The 15,621-nt window shown below is 33.2% G+C and overlaps 2 protein-coding genes across 2 annotated transcripts; one reads left to right on the forward strand and one right to left on the reverse strand.

The window, feature by feature from the left end:
- The first annotated feature begins 1,948 nt into the window (after positions 1–1,948).
- Positions 1,949–4,848, forward strand: LOC117926341 (isoprene synthase, chloroplastic-like). The gene is made up of 7 exons (XM_034845435.1): positions 1,949–2,258; positions 2,359–2,659; positions 2,770–3,142; positions 3,389–3,607; positions 3,698–3,836; positions 3,952–4,200; positions 4,291–4,848. The coding sequence occupies exons 1-7, from the start codon at positions 2,046–2,048 to the stop codon at positions 4,600–4,602; spliced, it is 1,806 nt and encodes a 601-aa protein (XP_034701326.1). The 5' UTR covers positions 1,949–2,045; the 3' UTR covers positions 4,603–4,848.
- Positions 4,849–8,508: 3,660 nt separating this feature from the next.
- On the reverse strand, positions 8,509–12,048 carry LOC117926166 (BTB/POZ domain-containing protein At3g22104). Its single transcript, XM_034845244.1, has 3 exons — positions 11,418–12,048; positions 9,401–10,516; positions 8,509–9,294 (listed from the first exon to the last, which is right to left on the reverse strand). The coding sequence occupies exons 1-3, from the start codon at positions 11,478–11,480 to the stop codon at positions 8,839–8,841; spliced, it is 1,635 nt and encodes a 544-aa protein (XP_034701135.1). The 5' UTR covers positions 11,481–12,048; the 3' UTR covers positions 8,509–8,838.
- Between the last annotated feature and the right edge of the window lie 3,573 nt (positions 12,049–15,621).

The raw sequence follows: 15,621 nt of genomic DNA on the forward strand, positions 1-15,621 counted from the left end.
TTTTTTCCTTTTTCCTTTTTCCTTCCTAAAATGTTCTTATTATATTACACTGATGCGCAAAGAAATTTAGGAATCTTTATTTTTTTCAAATGTAGAAGGACATTACCAATGACTCCATGTATGTACAAACAGTGGAAATGGGGCCGGCCTTGTGTTTCACATGCACAGTCAAGTCAATATATACAAAATAATAATAACTAAAATTATAAAATAAAATAAAAAAGACAGAAATTAGCACATGAAAATGATGGTGGACCCAAGTTCCCTATTAGAAAATGCGGTTCTACCTTGACCCCTCTTAAGAGTTCCACACTTAACAAAACTACAACTTTATTATATTGATATAAATGAATGAGTCCGATGTTAGATGAAGTTTTAAAGTTTAAAATATGACCATAAATGAATGACTCACACCTTATCTGAAGTTTTAAATTCATTGTACGTGTGAAAGGACATGATAAAACTTCTTCATATGTGACGATTTTAAGAATCAATAACATTTGTGGATCCATATAATTTAATCATCTAGGTCTTATTCAAAGTCATTATTTGTGTAACCCAAATAATTTGGGGACACGTTTGGTGCACAATGAAAGATAATATTAAGAGTTATTATTTCTTTTATCCATATAATTTAATCAATTTGGTTTTAACCACTTATTATAATGACAACATGTGTCAAATTTTTTACGGTATTCCATATTACACCTCATGAGTCTATTCTAAAAACCATCATTTGGGTGGCTCATCTATGAGCTTAAAAACATCATTGTTACGCCTCCAACTAATTGATTTACATGGTTAAGCCATTATTAATTAATAATTTAAGTTTTTAAATTAAGTTAGTAGCGTAATATGATATTAAAGTCTTATTTTGTGAAAATTTGTTTTTGAATCAAATTAGTGGTTTAACAATTTTAAATTGTTAAACTAATTGTGATTAAACCGATAACTTAACTAGTTTTAAAGATGAAAGGAGATTACAAAACAGAATACTTATAAATCTGATTGAAAGATGAGTTACAATAATCTTCAAAACTAAGCTTTATAACATCTCTAAGAAAACTTGACTATCAAATTATTGATTCTAAATTATAAATATATTTCTTAACTAAACAATCTACTATTCTATTTGCTTCGACAATCATAAATATTTAGATCGTGAAATAACTTTCAAATATCCTTAATTAATAACATAATAAAGTTATAAATATTTCTCTTTTTATTATAACAATCTATAATTATTCTAATAAATGGTTTTCAATCAAGTCTACTTATCCCTTGAAGTCTATTACATGTATAATCTAAGTAACTTCTTCCCCTATTTTATATAATATATCATAATGTTTTTATTGCATGTGATATATAAAAAGTGATTATTAATATTTATCATAGTAATTAATTTATAAATAACAATTAGGGTAACCCGGTAGGTAAGGACTAGTCCAACCACATCGTTGTTGATATGTCACACTCTATTGATTGCATGTGATATAGAAAAAGTGATTATTAATATTAGTCATCACAATTTATTAATAGATAAGGATTAGGGTAAACTAGTAAGGTAAGGGCTGTTTATTATAGTTTTTAATTAGATATACCTAAACCCTAAACTAACCATATGAGATGTTTGTATCTTTTAATGCCTAACACCCTAACCTGACCGTATGACACATTTGCACGTATTTCACCTTTTTCACGTTTGTATTGTATATCATGACAGCTCATGTGATCATTTTTAGAAAATTGCTGTAAAATTGTTTTTTTTTTTTTTTTTGGTGTCCTGTGGGAAAGTTCCATCTCTACTCGTGGGTCCATTTTCTATCGAACTTAGGATTTTGAAACCTGCGTACTATGGCGATGTTGGAACCTCCATTTCGTTGACTATACCCGCAGTGACGTGCCAATATCCAACTCCTATAAATAGATGCCCAACCATGGCCATGATCAGCATCCCACCATTAGTTCTTCCAACGAACCAAGACCTTGATACATTCAGAAATTTCCCAATTTCTCGGAAAACAAACCATTGCAGAGCCACTGCCATGGCACTCCACCTCTTCTACTTTCCCAAACAATGCTTTTTGACCCATAACTTGCCTGGACATCCCATGAAGAAACCACCCCGCGGCACTACTGCACAAATTCGATGTTCAGCGACTGAACAAAGTTTCTCTCTAATGACCGAGAGTCGACGATCAGCGCATTACCAGCCCGCCTTTTGGAGCTACGACTTTGTGGAGTCCTTGAAGAAGAGGGTGATCAATTACATCTATATCTCATTATATGAATTTAATTAATTATCATCAACTACGTATTTTATTTATTAATTACTAAGACTAATTCTGTGTCTCGCAGGAGGAAATATGTGATGGCAGCGTAAAGGAGCTGGAGAAAATGTATGAGGACAGAGCGAGGAAGCTGGAGGATGAAGTGAAGTGGATGATCCATGAGAAGAGTGCAGAGCCATTGACACTTCTGGAATTTATTGATGACATTCAACGGTTAGGTTTAGGGCATCGGTTTGAGAATGATATAAAGAGATCCCTTGATAAAATATTACTATTGGAAGGATCTAATGCAGGGAAGGGTGAGAGTCTTCATCACACTGCTCTCAGATTCAGGATCCTCAAACAGCATGGCTACAAAGTCTCTCAAGGTACCCTAATGGATAAGCTGACACAGACACATGTGGCTGTCATCCTTTTCATTTATTGCATCTGTAAAAACAATTTGACTAACTAAACATGGTTTTGTTTGAATTTACAGAAGTGTTTGAGGGTTTTACAGACCAGAATGGACACTTCAAGGCATGCCTTTGCAAAGATGTGAAAGGAATGTTGAGTCTTTATGAAGCTTCATATCTCGCTTCGGAAGGAGAAACCCTCCTACACGAGGCTATGGCTTTCTTAAAGATGCATCTTAAAGACCTTGAGGGAACCATGGACAAAAGCCTTGAAGAATTAGTGAATCATGCCATGGAGCTTCCATTGCACCGCCGAATGCCAAGATTAGAAGCCAGATGGTTTATTGAAGCATACAAGAGAAGGGAAGGTGCGGATGATGTTCTACTTGAACTCGCAACGCTAGACTTCAATATGGTGCAATGGACACTCCAAGACGATCTTCAAGATATGTCGAGGTAAGGCCAAATCTAAAACTAGCTTTCAAAATTCACTAAAAAGAGAAATTCCTAAGGAGCAAGACAGACATTAGGTATCGACACATTTTAAAGTCATGAGACTTAAAAGAACTATTCTCAAATAGACAATATCCACCTCTCTCATGGCATGGTACATATATATATATAACTCAAAAAAACTTTCTATAGATAATGTTCATAAATTCCCTTATGTAAAAATTTGGTTTTTGCCTTTCTGTCATTTAGGTGGTGGAAAGACATGGGCCTAGCAAGCAAGTTGCATTTTGCTAGAGACAGGTTGATGGAATGCTTCTTTTGGACTGTGGGGATGGCTTTCGAACCGGAATTTAGCAATTGCCGGAAAGGGCTAACAAAAGTGACTTCATTTATAACTACTATTGATGATGTATATGATGTATATGGTTCGGTGGATGAACTAGAGCTATTTACAGATGCCGTCGCAAGGTTTGTACTGCAAACTATGCCCCCTCATACCATATATTATGCTTAATTTCTGTTGTTCTTTTACTAATCTCAAATATGGTCTAATTGCAGATGGGATATCAATATGGTAAATAACCTCCCAGGCTACATGAAATTATGCTTCCTAGCACTCTACAACACTGTCAATGAAATGGCCTACCACACCCTCAAGGAACAAGGACACAACATCCTACCTTACTTAACAAAAGCGGTATATATGTATAAATATATAGACATTGATCCTTAGAAATATAACCGCGTACTTAGAATTTTTTTAATTGTTGTTATGGATGTTACTGATCTTGTAACATCTGATTGTTTTTCAGTGGGCTGACTTATGCAAAGTATTCTTAGTAGAAGCAAAATGGTGCCACAAGGAATACACCCCAACCTTTGAGGAGTATCTAGAGAATGGATGGCGTTCGGTATCAGGGGCTGCTATACTCATTCACGCCTACTTCTTAATGAGTAAGAATATCACGAAGGAGGCACTGGAGTGCTTGGAGAACGACCATGAACTCCTACGTTGGCCGTCTACTATTTTTCGGCTTTGCAATGACTTAGCTACTTCAAAAGTAGGCAAATTTAAGAATCCATCTTCACACTCTAATCTAATTCAACTTACTTTGTTATATTGATGATAATTTTGGTTGTTTGTAATCCAGGCCGAGTTAGAGAGAGGTGAAAGTGCAAATTCAATCTCATGTTACATGCACCAAACTGGCGTCTCTGAGGAAGATGCTCGTGAACACATGAAAATTTTGATTGATGAAAGCTGGAAGAAGATGAATAAAGTTCGAGAAATGGATTCTGATTCTCCTTTTGCAAAACCCTTCGTGGAAACCGCTATCAACCTTGCGCGAATTGCCCAATGTACATACCAGTATGGAGATTCCCATGGTGCTCCAGATGCCAGATCAAAGAAGCGGGTCCTGTCACTGATAGTTGAGCCAATCCCCATGAATCTGAAGAAATAAAAGCCTATGAATATGTACAGTTTCTTATCCTCTCAGTTCAATAATTGACATGACCTCCGTGGGGGTTTCACATGCCATTGTTACCATTGAAAGAACCTATGATGAGAAAAATTGATGTGAGATGTTTATGAATTTCTCTCAATTTTAGTGAGGGTTTGATGCATGTTCTCAAAGATGCTGTCAATGAGTGTGGGTGTTGACGATAATGATAGGTGATTTTGATTTGAACCTCCGAGCCCGCCGTGATGAATGCTCTCCATAATATAGCTTCTGGTTGATAATTATTTTTTGTTTTTTTAAATTAAAAAATTAAAAATAATTTTTGTTCTTAAAAATAATAAATAAAGTGTTTTTAAAAAATATTTATTTTTAAGGTTTATATTTCAAGTTTTTAAATAAATTTTTGTTATATAAAACATTAAATAATGACTTCAAAAAACTATTGTTTAGAATTGATTTAAAAATGAGACAAGAAATATAATGGTTGCACACATCCATGCCCATCACATTGTTTGCACTTTTGATACTGGATAAACAACGATTAATAAATATTATGGGAAGTCAACATTTCTTTATAGAGGGATAATTGTGTTTTGGATTGTATAATTGAGGGGTATAAAATATGGAGAGATCAATATATTTTTTAAAATTATTTTTTACTATAATATTTGACAAATTTTTTTATCTTTAATCTTTTTTTAATAATAATTCTAAAAATTTATTATTTTTAAAAAGTAAATTTAACATATTTTTAGTCATTTTTTATATACACAATTTTAAATATATATATTTGCTAAGATGTTTGATTTTTAAATAATAATAATAATTTATTTTTATTATTTTTTTAAAAATGGTGTATTTTTTTCCAAATCTCTAAAGTATATTAAATTTTATTAATATTTACAAAATAAATAAAATTTAAATTAATGATTTTTTACTTTTATATATATATATATATATATATATATATATATATATATATATATATATATATATATATATATATATATATATATATAATGAGCAAATGTCATTGAAAGATAAAAAATTCATATCCTTTTACTTAATTTTTATATTTTTTCTGGTCTTGACTTAAATGATGAACTCTGTATGAACCAATTAATTGCAAAACACAATTTTACCATATTAAGGGTGGCTATTCATATCATATCAGTTTCAATTTTCCGAATGATTGAAGATGTGATAAGACACTATGATTGAAGATGTGATAAGACACTATCTATGTTTCGACAAAAATGGGATGTGACATGCAAGCATCCAAACACCCAATAGCGTGAGACATCTAGCCCCACGTTTTAATGATTTCAGACTTATTCGAGGACACGTTAAGCAGAATGCGGCATCCAAAGCTGTCATCTACTTTTCCAACTATTCAATGTTCCTGGATATCTCCCATAAATATCTTAGAGTTGCCATGGAAAATATCTTCGATAGGATGCAATACTCATGAATCATGACTCCATAACTCAAAGGTCAAGTCGACTCTTAGGCCGAAACTCCTTAAAGATCATTTGCACAATCCCAAGTAGAATTGATTGCTGTTTCAAAATTCAATTCTAACTTACTAAAGGTTGATTCAAGGGGGATTAATAGAATCAAATGCAGTTTTTTATTTTATTTGCATCTTACTAATTAACCTTGATAGCCACACCCCATACCTACATATGAAGAGGGAGAATTTGGATAAACTCACATCGTTTATCAAACCAAGTTTCAATACCATATTGAACAACTAATTTTCTTAAACGATTAAGTTTGCAGGATTTGAGTTAACTATGCATACTATACTCCTTAATACTCACATCCAAACATCTTTTTCAAAATAAGTGTACGGGTGAAATTTTCAAACTAAGATTATATTTATCACTTGGCTTTTGGGTCTCCAATTATTAGTGTTTGAATTGGTCAAACCAGCTCATAACCGAACTAGACTAAAAAAAAAAAAAAAAAAAAAATCAAACTAGGATTATATTTAACACTTAGCTTTTGGGTCTTCGATTATCAATGTTTTGAAAATCGGATTTGACCAACTGGTCCAACCGTTGACCTTTTCGATCCGGTTTGGTCATGGGTTCAAACAGGCCCAACCCACCTCCCTCCCCTTTTATCATTAAAAGGGCCTAGGCCCCAATTAAACAATTTTCATTTAAATGTTTAATGTTTTCACCTCAAAATCCCACCCAAAAGATTTGAATGCTGGACATCAAACTCGTTAAATAGTTTGAGACACCACAAGCTCTACATTCAAATTGTTGCTTTACATAGCAAACAAAAGAGATATATTTTTTACTAAAGAAATTATAATATTAAATAAAAATAATATAATATTTTTAAAATTTATAAAATGAGTTAAAAATAATAACATAGTTGATTTTGAATTGCCTTGAATTGATAGTGTCAAAGATGATGTTTTAGATTTCGAAAATACATCACCACATAGGTTTTTCTTTTCTTTTCTTCTAGTGGGTTGATGCCAAGTCGCAGTAACTTAGCTATTGAACAAGCCAGGGCTATTTTCTTTCCATGGATGAGCCCATGGCCCAATTATAGCCCAGGCGTAGTCTCTCATATTGAGCCCAATCCCACTGAAAGCAGCTAAACAACATTGGAAACAACATCCCTCTATCGGAACCCCAACATGAAAGCATTAGAGTATTATGGGGATGTTCTTTAATAACACAAATAAGTTTAGACCCACTACCATATGGGGCTTTGGAGTAGGGGATGAGTGGCGTCTAAGGGAAATGCTTTTGGGCTATTGTCTCTCCATTAATGTTCTCTAGGTTGTAGCAAAACACAACCATTTCATCACTCTCTTAATTTCCATGCCTCCCCCCTCCCAAAAAAAAATGCAGTGCCCAAGACATTAAACTAAGCCTCACATTAAACCCTGACTTAGAGCCAACTCCACATGGATTACAATCTTCATTTCTAAGTTAATTTCTTGTCACATACGCGATGTTTTCTCGCAAATTCTTTGACTCTTTTGTGATAGAACAAAGTCATTTAGCATAATAATACATTTCAAGGAACATAACCCAAGTTTAGCGTTTGACTTCTGAGTTTAATAGTAGAAGAAATAGAAGTAGAAGGAATTATTATCGTATTATAGTGATTTGTATAAATAGATTATAGGTAACTTGTTCTGTTTTGGTGGCTGCACAATAAATACTAAGTGGTTTAGGCACAGGGCCACAAGGCTTGATGCTGCTGGTGATTTAGGTGGTTTGCAGATGGACCACAACCACTTTCTGCCTCCTTGCTCTTCAGCAAAGCCTGGATTTGATCAATGCTGCATTCATTCAGTTGAAACATCTTCATGGGCTTGCTCAGTTCCTCCTCATTATGGGATCAATGTTGCATCCATTCAGTTGATGCTTCTGGGCATGGCCAGTTCTGAGTCATTGTAGGGAGCAAGGTCTAGCGTACACTGCCATATGCTACTGTGGCCTGCATGTTAATTGTGTTTATGAATGCTGCCTTGGTAAGCCCCACATGTGTGTTGTTTACGGCTTTGTCGGTTCAGTTGGGAGTCGTGTCAGCAGGCTGACAATAGGTGAGAATATTCGTTAGAAGCATCATTCATATATTGATAAGTTGGGGAACATGCATCTTCCCAAGGTAATGTTTCAACTGTAAGGATGAATTCAAGGGAACCCAATTGCTGAATTATGTAGTTTTCCATGGCTTCCATGGCCTGAAAGCTCGTAGAAGCAGCCAAAACAGCTCTAATGAAGTAAAAGATCCAAACAAATCTCCATCTTCAGTAAGTAGGTTCCACGCCATGTGGTCCCTTCTATACTCAAATTCAATATCATTCTTTTCTGTATCAGCTACTAGACAACTAGGATTTGTTTTGACCTTATCATTCCGAAACCGAAACCATAAGACAAAGTTAATTAGTACTGACATCCATTCATTAAGCGTCCTGATCATTTGCTAACTTGCATTACATATTTGCCCTTATATGAGAGCGACAAAGAAAGGACATAAGCAGCAGAGAGAATAAAGAGATGCCTTTCATATAAAGGAACACACATTGTTTTCTTTCTCTGTATCTATACAGCCAATACGTGAAATCTTTGTTGAAGAAACGGCTCTGAACCAACTTTAATGTTGTAGAAAAGGAGAAAAACTATTACAAACACAAACCAATTTTTCATTCTGTACATATAATAAGAGAAAAAGAAACGAAAGGGTCGAGCAAAATTTCCATCATGAACAGAGCTTGGGCAAGGATATGGCATTGCTATGGCTGGTGGTTTTTGACTTCATGATTTTTGCCATCTGGGTTTGCATTTTCCGACAGGCTTTCTCCAATTCCATCACCCTCCATTGCATTCCCTGCAAATGTGCTCTCAGCCTCTCATTATCAGCAGAAATATCAAGTTTTCCAGCATAAAGCACAATTTGTTCTTGGGAATCATCTTTTGCTCCCCTGCTTCCATTTGAGGAGATACTACAAGGGGAATCTGTGAAAGATCTTGAATGGTTGGTCTCATGGAGTAAATTTTTGAGCTTGGACTGCTGAGAGATGAGAGCTTGAACCGTGGTTTTTGATGGGAATTTTGTATTCTGAGCAAGATGCATGCAAGCTTCAGATGAGAGTTTGTCATAGTTCAATGTACAACAGATCTTCATCTTTTCTTCTTCGGATAGTCCAGCATGCACCTGTTCAATAACCCGATTCAGTCCTAAAGTTTAAACTCATATCTTCCAAATTAAAAGCCATAAAACTTTTTGATCCAGAAAAAAATTGTTGAAAGCAGTGCATTACCTCTAGATACATGCCCATGGCAGAATAGATTCCGTCATAAGACTCTCTGGCAGAACCTGGCAAAGCTGAGGTGAGGGCGATGAATTTTGAAGGTTTCAGACTAGGATCAGGAGCTACTTCTGCTATGTACAAGTCCACCAAGCTAGCAACTCTTCTGAGACGAACTGGAGAAATTTTACTGATCCCCCCACGAAGAAATGCTTTCAAAAATCTTAGAACAAGATTCACATCATATAAATAGTTGGAGCCATGTGGAGATGGAACAAGCAGATTGTCTAGTGCTGCTTGATCAATCTGTGAGCCAATCATACTCTCCAACTTGTTCCTGCAACCTTTGCTTATGTTTAAACTTAGAGCAACTCGGAGAATCCCAAATAAACTCTTACAAGAAACAGAACTCTGATCAAGAAAGCAAAACAAATTAACGACACTTTCAATGATTTTGCGCTTCTCAACAGATGTAGCAGTGACAAATTTAGACTTCTGGTAATAAAAGAGAAACCTACTGATAATGGCATGGTCATTTTTCCGGGAGAGCATGGACTTTACCACCATTTCAACCAAATTAGGATTCAAAACCAACAGATCTTCAAACCACCAGGTTACTCTAGAGAAGCTGTTTTTCAAGCTCTCAGTGCTTCTAGTGTCACAAGAAAACCGAAACCCAGAGCTATCTGGGGAAGAATTAGATGGATATGGACTTGCTTCACTGCCACTGGCCAATGCCACTCTTCCAATGAGGGAATCCAAACATTTTTGAAGTATACCAGAAGATTTTGCAACTGGAGGTAAATCTTGGCACTGCTTCAAAGCTACCAAAAGCTCAGACCATGACCAATAGCTGATCTGTTCAAGCGATTTCTCAGTTTGTTCAAGCAAATTATGCCGTCTAGACACTGATTCGTTCATTTCCATGAAATGTGCAGCACGATTTAGGAGGGAAATGTTGGAGGGGTTTATCTCTATGATGCCATTGTTGTAGCAGAACCTGGTAACCAGTTCAAAATTCTCTCCCCCTCCTGGAAAGTCATGGAATATCACCTTGAAATTGTTCACTGTACTTCTTGATTTTGCAAATAATTTGCTTAATCTCCCCGAAAACGAAGAAATAATTTTCTGCAAGTGCCCATAATAGAAGAGTCAGATAACTAGAAAAGATCAAACACAGAGAAACAGAACTTCCCAACATCAATTCATTCAAGTGATACAGAATGAAGCTAACTGTGTAACCTTGTTGCCATGCTAAAAAACAACCCCATCAAAATCATTGAATATTGTAGGTTTTTCTGGCTTGGAAAAGCCTAGAATTCATTGAATCTAACGAAACAAAAATTATATATTAAAGGGGAATCACACCAGTCCCTGCAAAAGAACGGTGAGAGGTCGTTATAGGCATTAAATTGAGTAAGGTGAATCAGGAAAAGATGTCTGCTAAACATCCCAGCAAATAAGGGAAAGGAACAGTAGTAAATACTATGAGAGCAACTTCTAGAAAAGGTGTGAACATTTAAGCACAATAACAATGGCAATAAATGAGAGGAACAAGAAGCAAAACAGAAAGGCCAGAGCAGAGGCATTCAATCTGTGAAAATGGTGGAGAAAAGCAATTGAATTGAACCCACGTCCCACCTCATTCCAAAATAAGTGCAAATTAAGAGGTGGGTGTGGAGCAGGAGTAGGAAAATCATGGGAAGAAAAATGGAAAATGACGCAAATTTCAACTAAAAAGGAAAATTTGAAGAATCATAGCAGACAAATCAAATTACTTCCACATTCCACCAAAAGAAAAAAAAACGAAAAAAAAATTAGAGATCATAACTTGTGAATCTACTCTATTGAGGATTCCCTAAAAGCAAAAAAGGACAACTAATGGTGCAAATTTTCTTTTATTTTCTTTTCTTTTGTTCTACAACAACTTTCAGCAACCAAACAGAGAAAAGGAGGGAAAACCATTGAAGATAAGAGTTTGCAAAGGCAAAGCAGAAGAAATGGGAAGGTAGATAGAGCAGGGAATTACCTTGTCCACCATGAAAGTCTCCTCTCCATTGACATCCACTTGAAGATCACAACAGCTTTCCATACCCCCCGAATAAGCAGAAACACAAAAACCCAACGACCCAACTCAAATCAAGAGTCTCTTTTTTTGGAACTTGTGTCAGAATAACATTAACAACCCCACCAAGACAGAGATATGCAGATACCAAATACAAAGAGAGGAGGCCACAACAAGAAGGCCATATTCTGCAATCTGCAAGAAGACAAACACAAGATGTGGCCTTTGGCTCTGCAATGTGTAGTCAATTGGTGCAGAAACAATATGGTAAGAGAGACAAGTGCGTGAGAAGCAACAAGTCCTATAAAGACAGAAAACACATAAAAAGAGTACACAAAGTGGGAGAGAGAGAGCGCGAGAGAGAGAGATGTTGTGTACCCACTAAGCTCTCTCTGACATTCCTGGAAAAATATCGAGACTGATTTACAGAAAAATTGGTGGGGTTTTTTGGGAAGCAGAGAGGCTTAGGATTGAAGCTTTTTCTATGGCTGGCTTTCCTTTATGACTTGTATATTCCATTTTTTTCGCTGCAAGTCTCTGTAGCTCAGCACCCATCACCTCTCTTTTGCAATATTTTATTTTTCCCTCTACAAAAAGTCTCTCTCCATGCACTTGGTCGATACTTCAATCATACTGAATTTGCCCATTTGGACCTTTCCTTGTACCATAGTTTTGGATCCACCAATGGACTGTTAAAGCTATGGTCCTACCCATGTTTAATACTTTGTTTGGATGGATAGAAAAAGTAAAAAGGGTAAATATATATATATATATATATATATATATATATATATATATATATTTTCCTAATCACTCTCTTATTTCCTTTTATAAACATATTCTTACTCAGTCAAATTTTCCAAAAAAATATCATATTTATCTCATCTTTCATTTAAACACAAAATTGAATCATATTCCAAATAAAATTAATTCTAGTTCCATTTCTTTATTGTTAAAAAAAAAAAAAATCAAACATTACCCCAAACAAGGCTTTAAGGCTTATATAGAAAGTTTTCTAAATAAAAAAAGAATTAAATTTCCCCTCAGCCTTCCAAGTCTTATTTAGAAAAAGTTTTTAAATATTAAAAATAGTGTTTCGAAATTTAATTCAAGGGAAAATTATGTTTTTATACACTCATTAAAAAAAGTCATAATATAAGACCTAATTTTATAAAATATAATTTTTAAGTCGTTATTTAAAAATAATTAATATTTTATATATTTTTATTAAATATACTATCTTTTAATAATTTAGATAGTATTTTTATTATCTTAGTTATTACTTTTAACCAATGAGTGTATAATATTTTCATCGTGAAAAAGAATCGGTCCTTGAATTTGAGTTCATCTCGGGTTTGGACCATTTTTAATATCCAACCACTTGGATTTTTATTTTATTGGCAAACTCAATTTTTTAAAATTTGTTTATATAGAGAAATAATGGGTTTGGATTGAGTTTGTTATGTGTGTGGCCAAAATAAATAAATTAATTTGTTACGTGGTCCACTAAATAGCCCATCTCTTTAACTTTTTTAAAAAAATTATTATGAAAATATGGATAATATTTTAAGAATTTTCTCCTTATAAATATAGCAATTTTAAAAGATAATATAAATTGGAAATTTTTCTCTATATTTGAATTTTTAAATACAATTTTTACTATAAAAATATTTTTAAGAATTATTGATGGGTTTTTTTTTCCTAACCTTTTTTTGTTTTTTTTTTTTTTTTTGTAAAGCACTGATACACTTTCTTGGTGTGCAAGAGAAGTACCCTAGACATTCTCCAAAAGCAAGCCTTGAAAACTGGAGGCATCCCCACAAGGTCACAACAGCATGTGGATGGATGGAACAGGAGTCACGTGATCCAATATTTTGAATGACGGTTTTATCCTAAGCAGATCCTGTTATTTAAGGTTTTGCCATTAACTTTTCCCTCTCCAATCAAATTTTTGGAAAGAGCCATTGGAGGAGAGGAATTTTTGAAATTGTAAGATGGAGATAAGGGGCATTTTAGTCTTTACACAATTTTTATCCTTCTAAACCTAATCATGGTACATTTTTCATGATCATTTGTCCATGGTTTAGAATCATTACCCAATCATCTCTTTTTATGGTTTCACTGCTACCCAATAATCCTCTCATGATTAATTCATGCAATTTTTTTAATTAATTATCACATTCATTAATCAATTTATTTTTTTTAGAAAAAAGAATTTGAAATTTCACTTAAGACTTAATATAAATTAATATACTTTTAAGAGTTTTTTATAGCATTATACAAAATAATTAAAAATATTTTAAAAAAATCGAAATATTTACAATGAATAAAAATGCATAATGCACCAAAAAATAAGTGGAGAAAATCATGTTTCGCATTTGAATTTCTAAATAAAATTTTGTTTCAGAAAACATTATTCTAAAAAGCTATTATCTAACAACTATTTTTGAAAATATTTTTTGACGTAGTTTAAAAAGGAAGAAAATCACTTCATAAAAACAAAATAATAAATCATCAAACATAGTGACAATAATTTTGAAAATTATGAATGAAAATTTGAATTTAAAAATAGTATTTTATTTTCAAAAATTGCTACCCCTTTTCTTGCCTACCATAAAGTTAGGATGGAAATATTTGTGGGGGAGACAAAGACATGGGGTGTTGCATAAATGTATTTGACAATCAACAAAAAGTTAGATTGAGATTTTATATTTATGAAGACATTAAAGAAAATTAGGGTGTGCCCAAGAATAATTGCCATAGTTTATATTAAAAGAAAAATGAATGATCTATTGATAGTTTGGTACTCATGGATTGAAGCTCTAATTTGAAATTTTGAACACATATATAAGACATCTAGGTTTCTCTTAATGGTGGGTCACCATGTTTACCTTTTGCTTAGACAAACAAAATTAGATGGATTTTAGTGGATGTATTGGGAACAAAAAGAGATTATGTTGACAGATCCCTTTTTTGTTCTCTAGGGCTTCACACCCTCTAGTTTAAAAGTCAATTTTTTAAATAGAAAATTTACTTTATTTCAAATTTAAATACCATCCTTCTTTTTAATGTACACAAGACAATTTCAAAATCTATATGATTTTTCCTCACTATTTCTAAATAGAAGGTGTTTTGCAATGTTTTTTTTTTCTTTTAATTATTTTGAGAAATAATTGAAAATATGAAAAATATTTTACGAAACTTTTACCTTGTATATAAATTTTAAAAAAAAAATTATTTTTCACATTTAAGTTTTTGAATAGAAGTTTGTTTATAAAATTATGTTTTCAAAGCTATTGTTAAAAATATTATCAAACAATGTCTTAATATTGATAACTTCTTATTCAACTAATATATTTTCTTACAAGGAAAAAGTTTTTCAGTAAGAAAAGATTTGTGAAACACCATCAACAAATTTTTTGATTATGTTTGGGTTTTATAAAATTTCAAAGAAAATGTGAGGAAAAGAAAATATGTTTAAAGTAAATAAAAAATTTTAAAATAAAAAAATAAATAAATTTGAAGTTAATAAATTATTTTTATATGTTTTTTAAACTTATTTTACTTATTTTTCTTCATTATATAAAAATTTCATATTTTTAAAATACATAAATTTTTAACTAAATCATTTTCTTTAACACTTTTTTTTTTTTAATACTCTCCGAAAATCAAATATAACCTTAGGAACAGCGTTTTGGAAAAAAACCATTACCAAGATTTTTATTACAGAAAATAAAAATTTTAATATTAATAAGTTCAATAGATAATTTATCCTAAAAATTGGTCATTGTTATGTAGAAAAAATGGGATGGATATTATAGGAAAATGATATAAATGTCTTTTATGAAACAAATAAGAGGCTCACAGCATTTTGGTGGGCAAACCAAATCACTGGACCCCAATCTAAATCAAAGGGTGGGGCAGGTGAGGGCAACTGGCCTGGTTGACCAACCCAGAGTCCTCCATTAACTGCATGGATGCCCTGAAAATGGAGGGCAAGGTCATGTGGAAGCCATGACACAATCTGATATGAAATAATGAAAGAGCCACCCCCATCAAGATTCAACAGAGACAGAGATGGTTATATGCACAACAAGATGGTGTCTTCCTTCCCTTAAATTCACACTTTTCCACATGAAAACAACAGCTCTGAATTGCAGTTTGGTTG

This window comes from Vitis riparia, chromosome 12 (genome assembly GCF_004353265.1).
Source record: "Vitis riparia cultivar Riparia Gloire de Montpellier isolate 1030 chromosome 12, EGFV_Vit.rip_1.0, whole genome shotgun sequence".
Taxonomy (NCBI): Eukaryota; Viridiplantae; Streptophyta; class Magnoliopsida; order Vitales; family Vitaceae; genus Vitis; species Vitis riparia.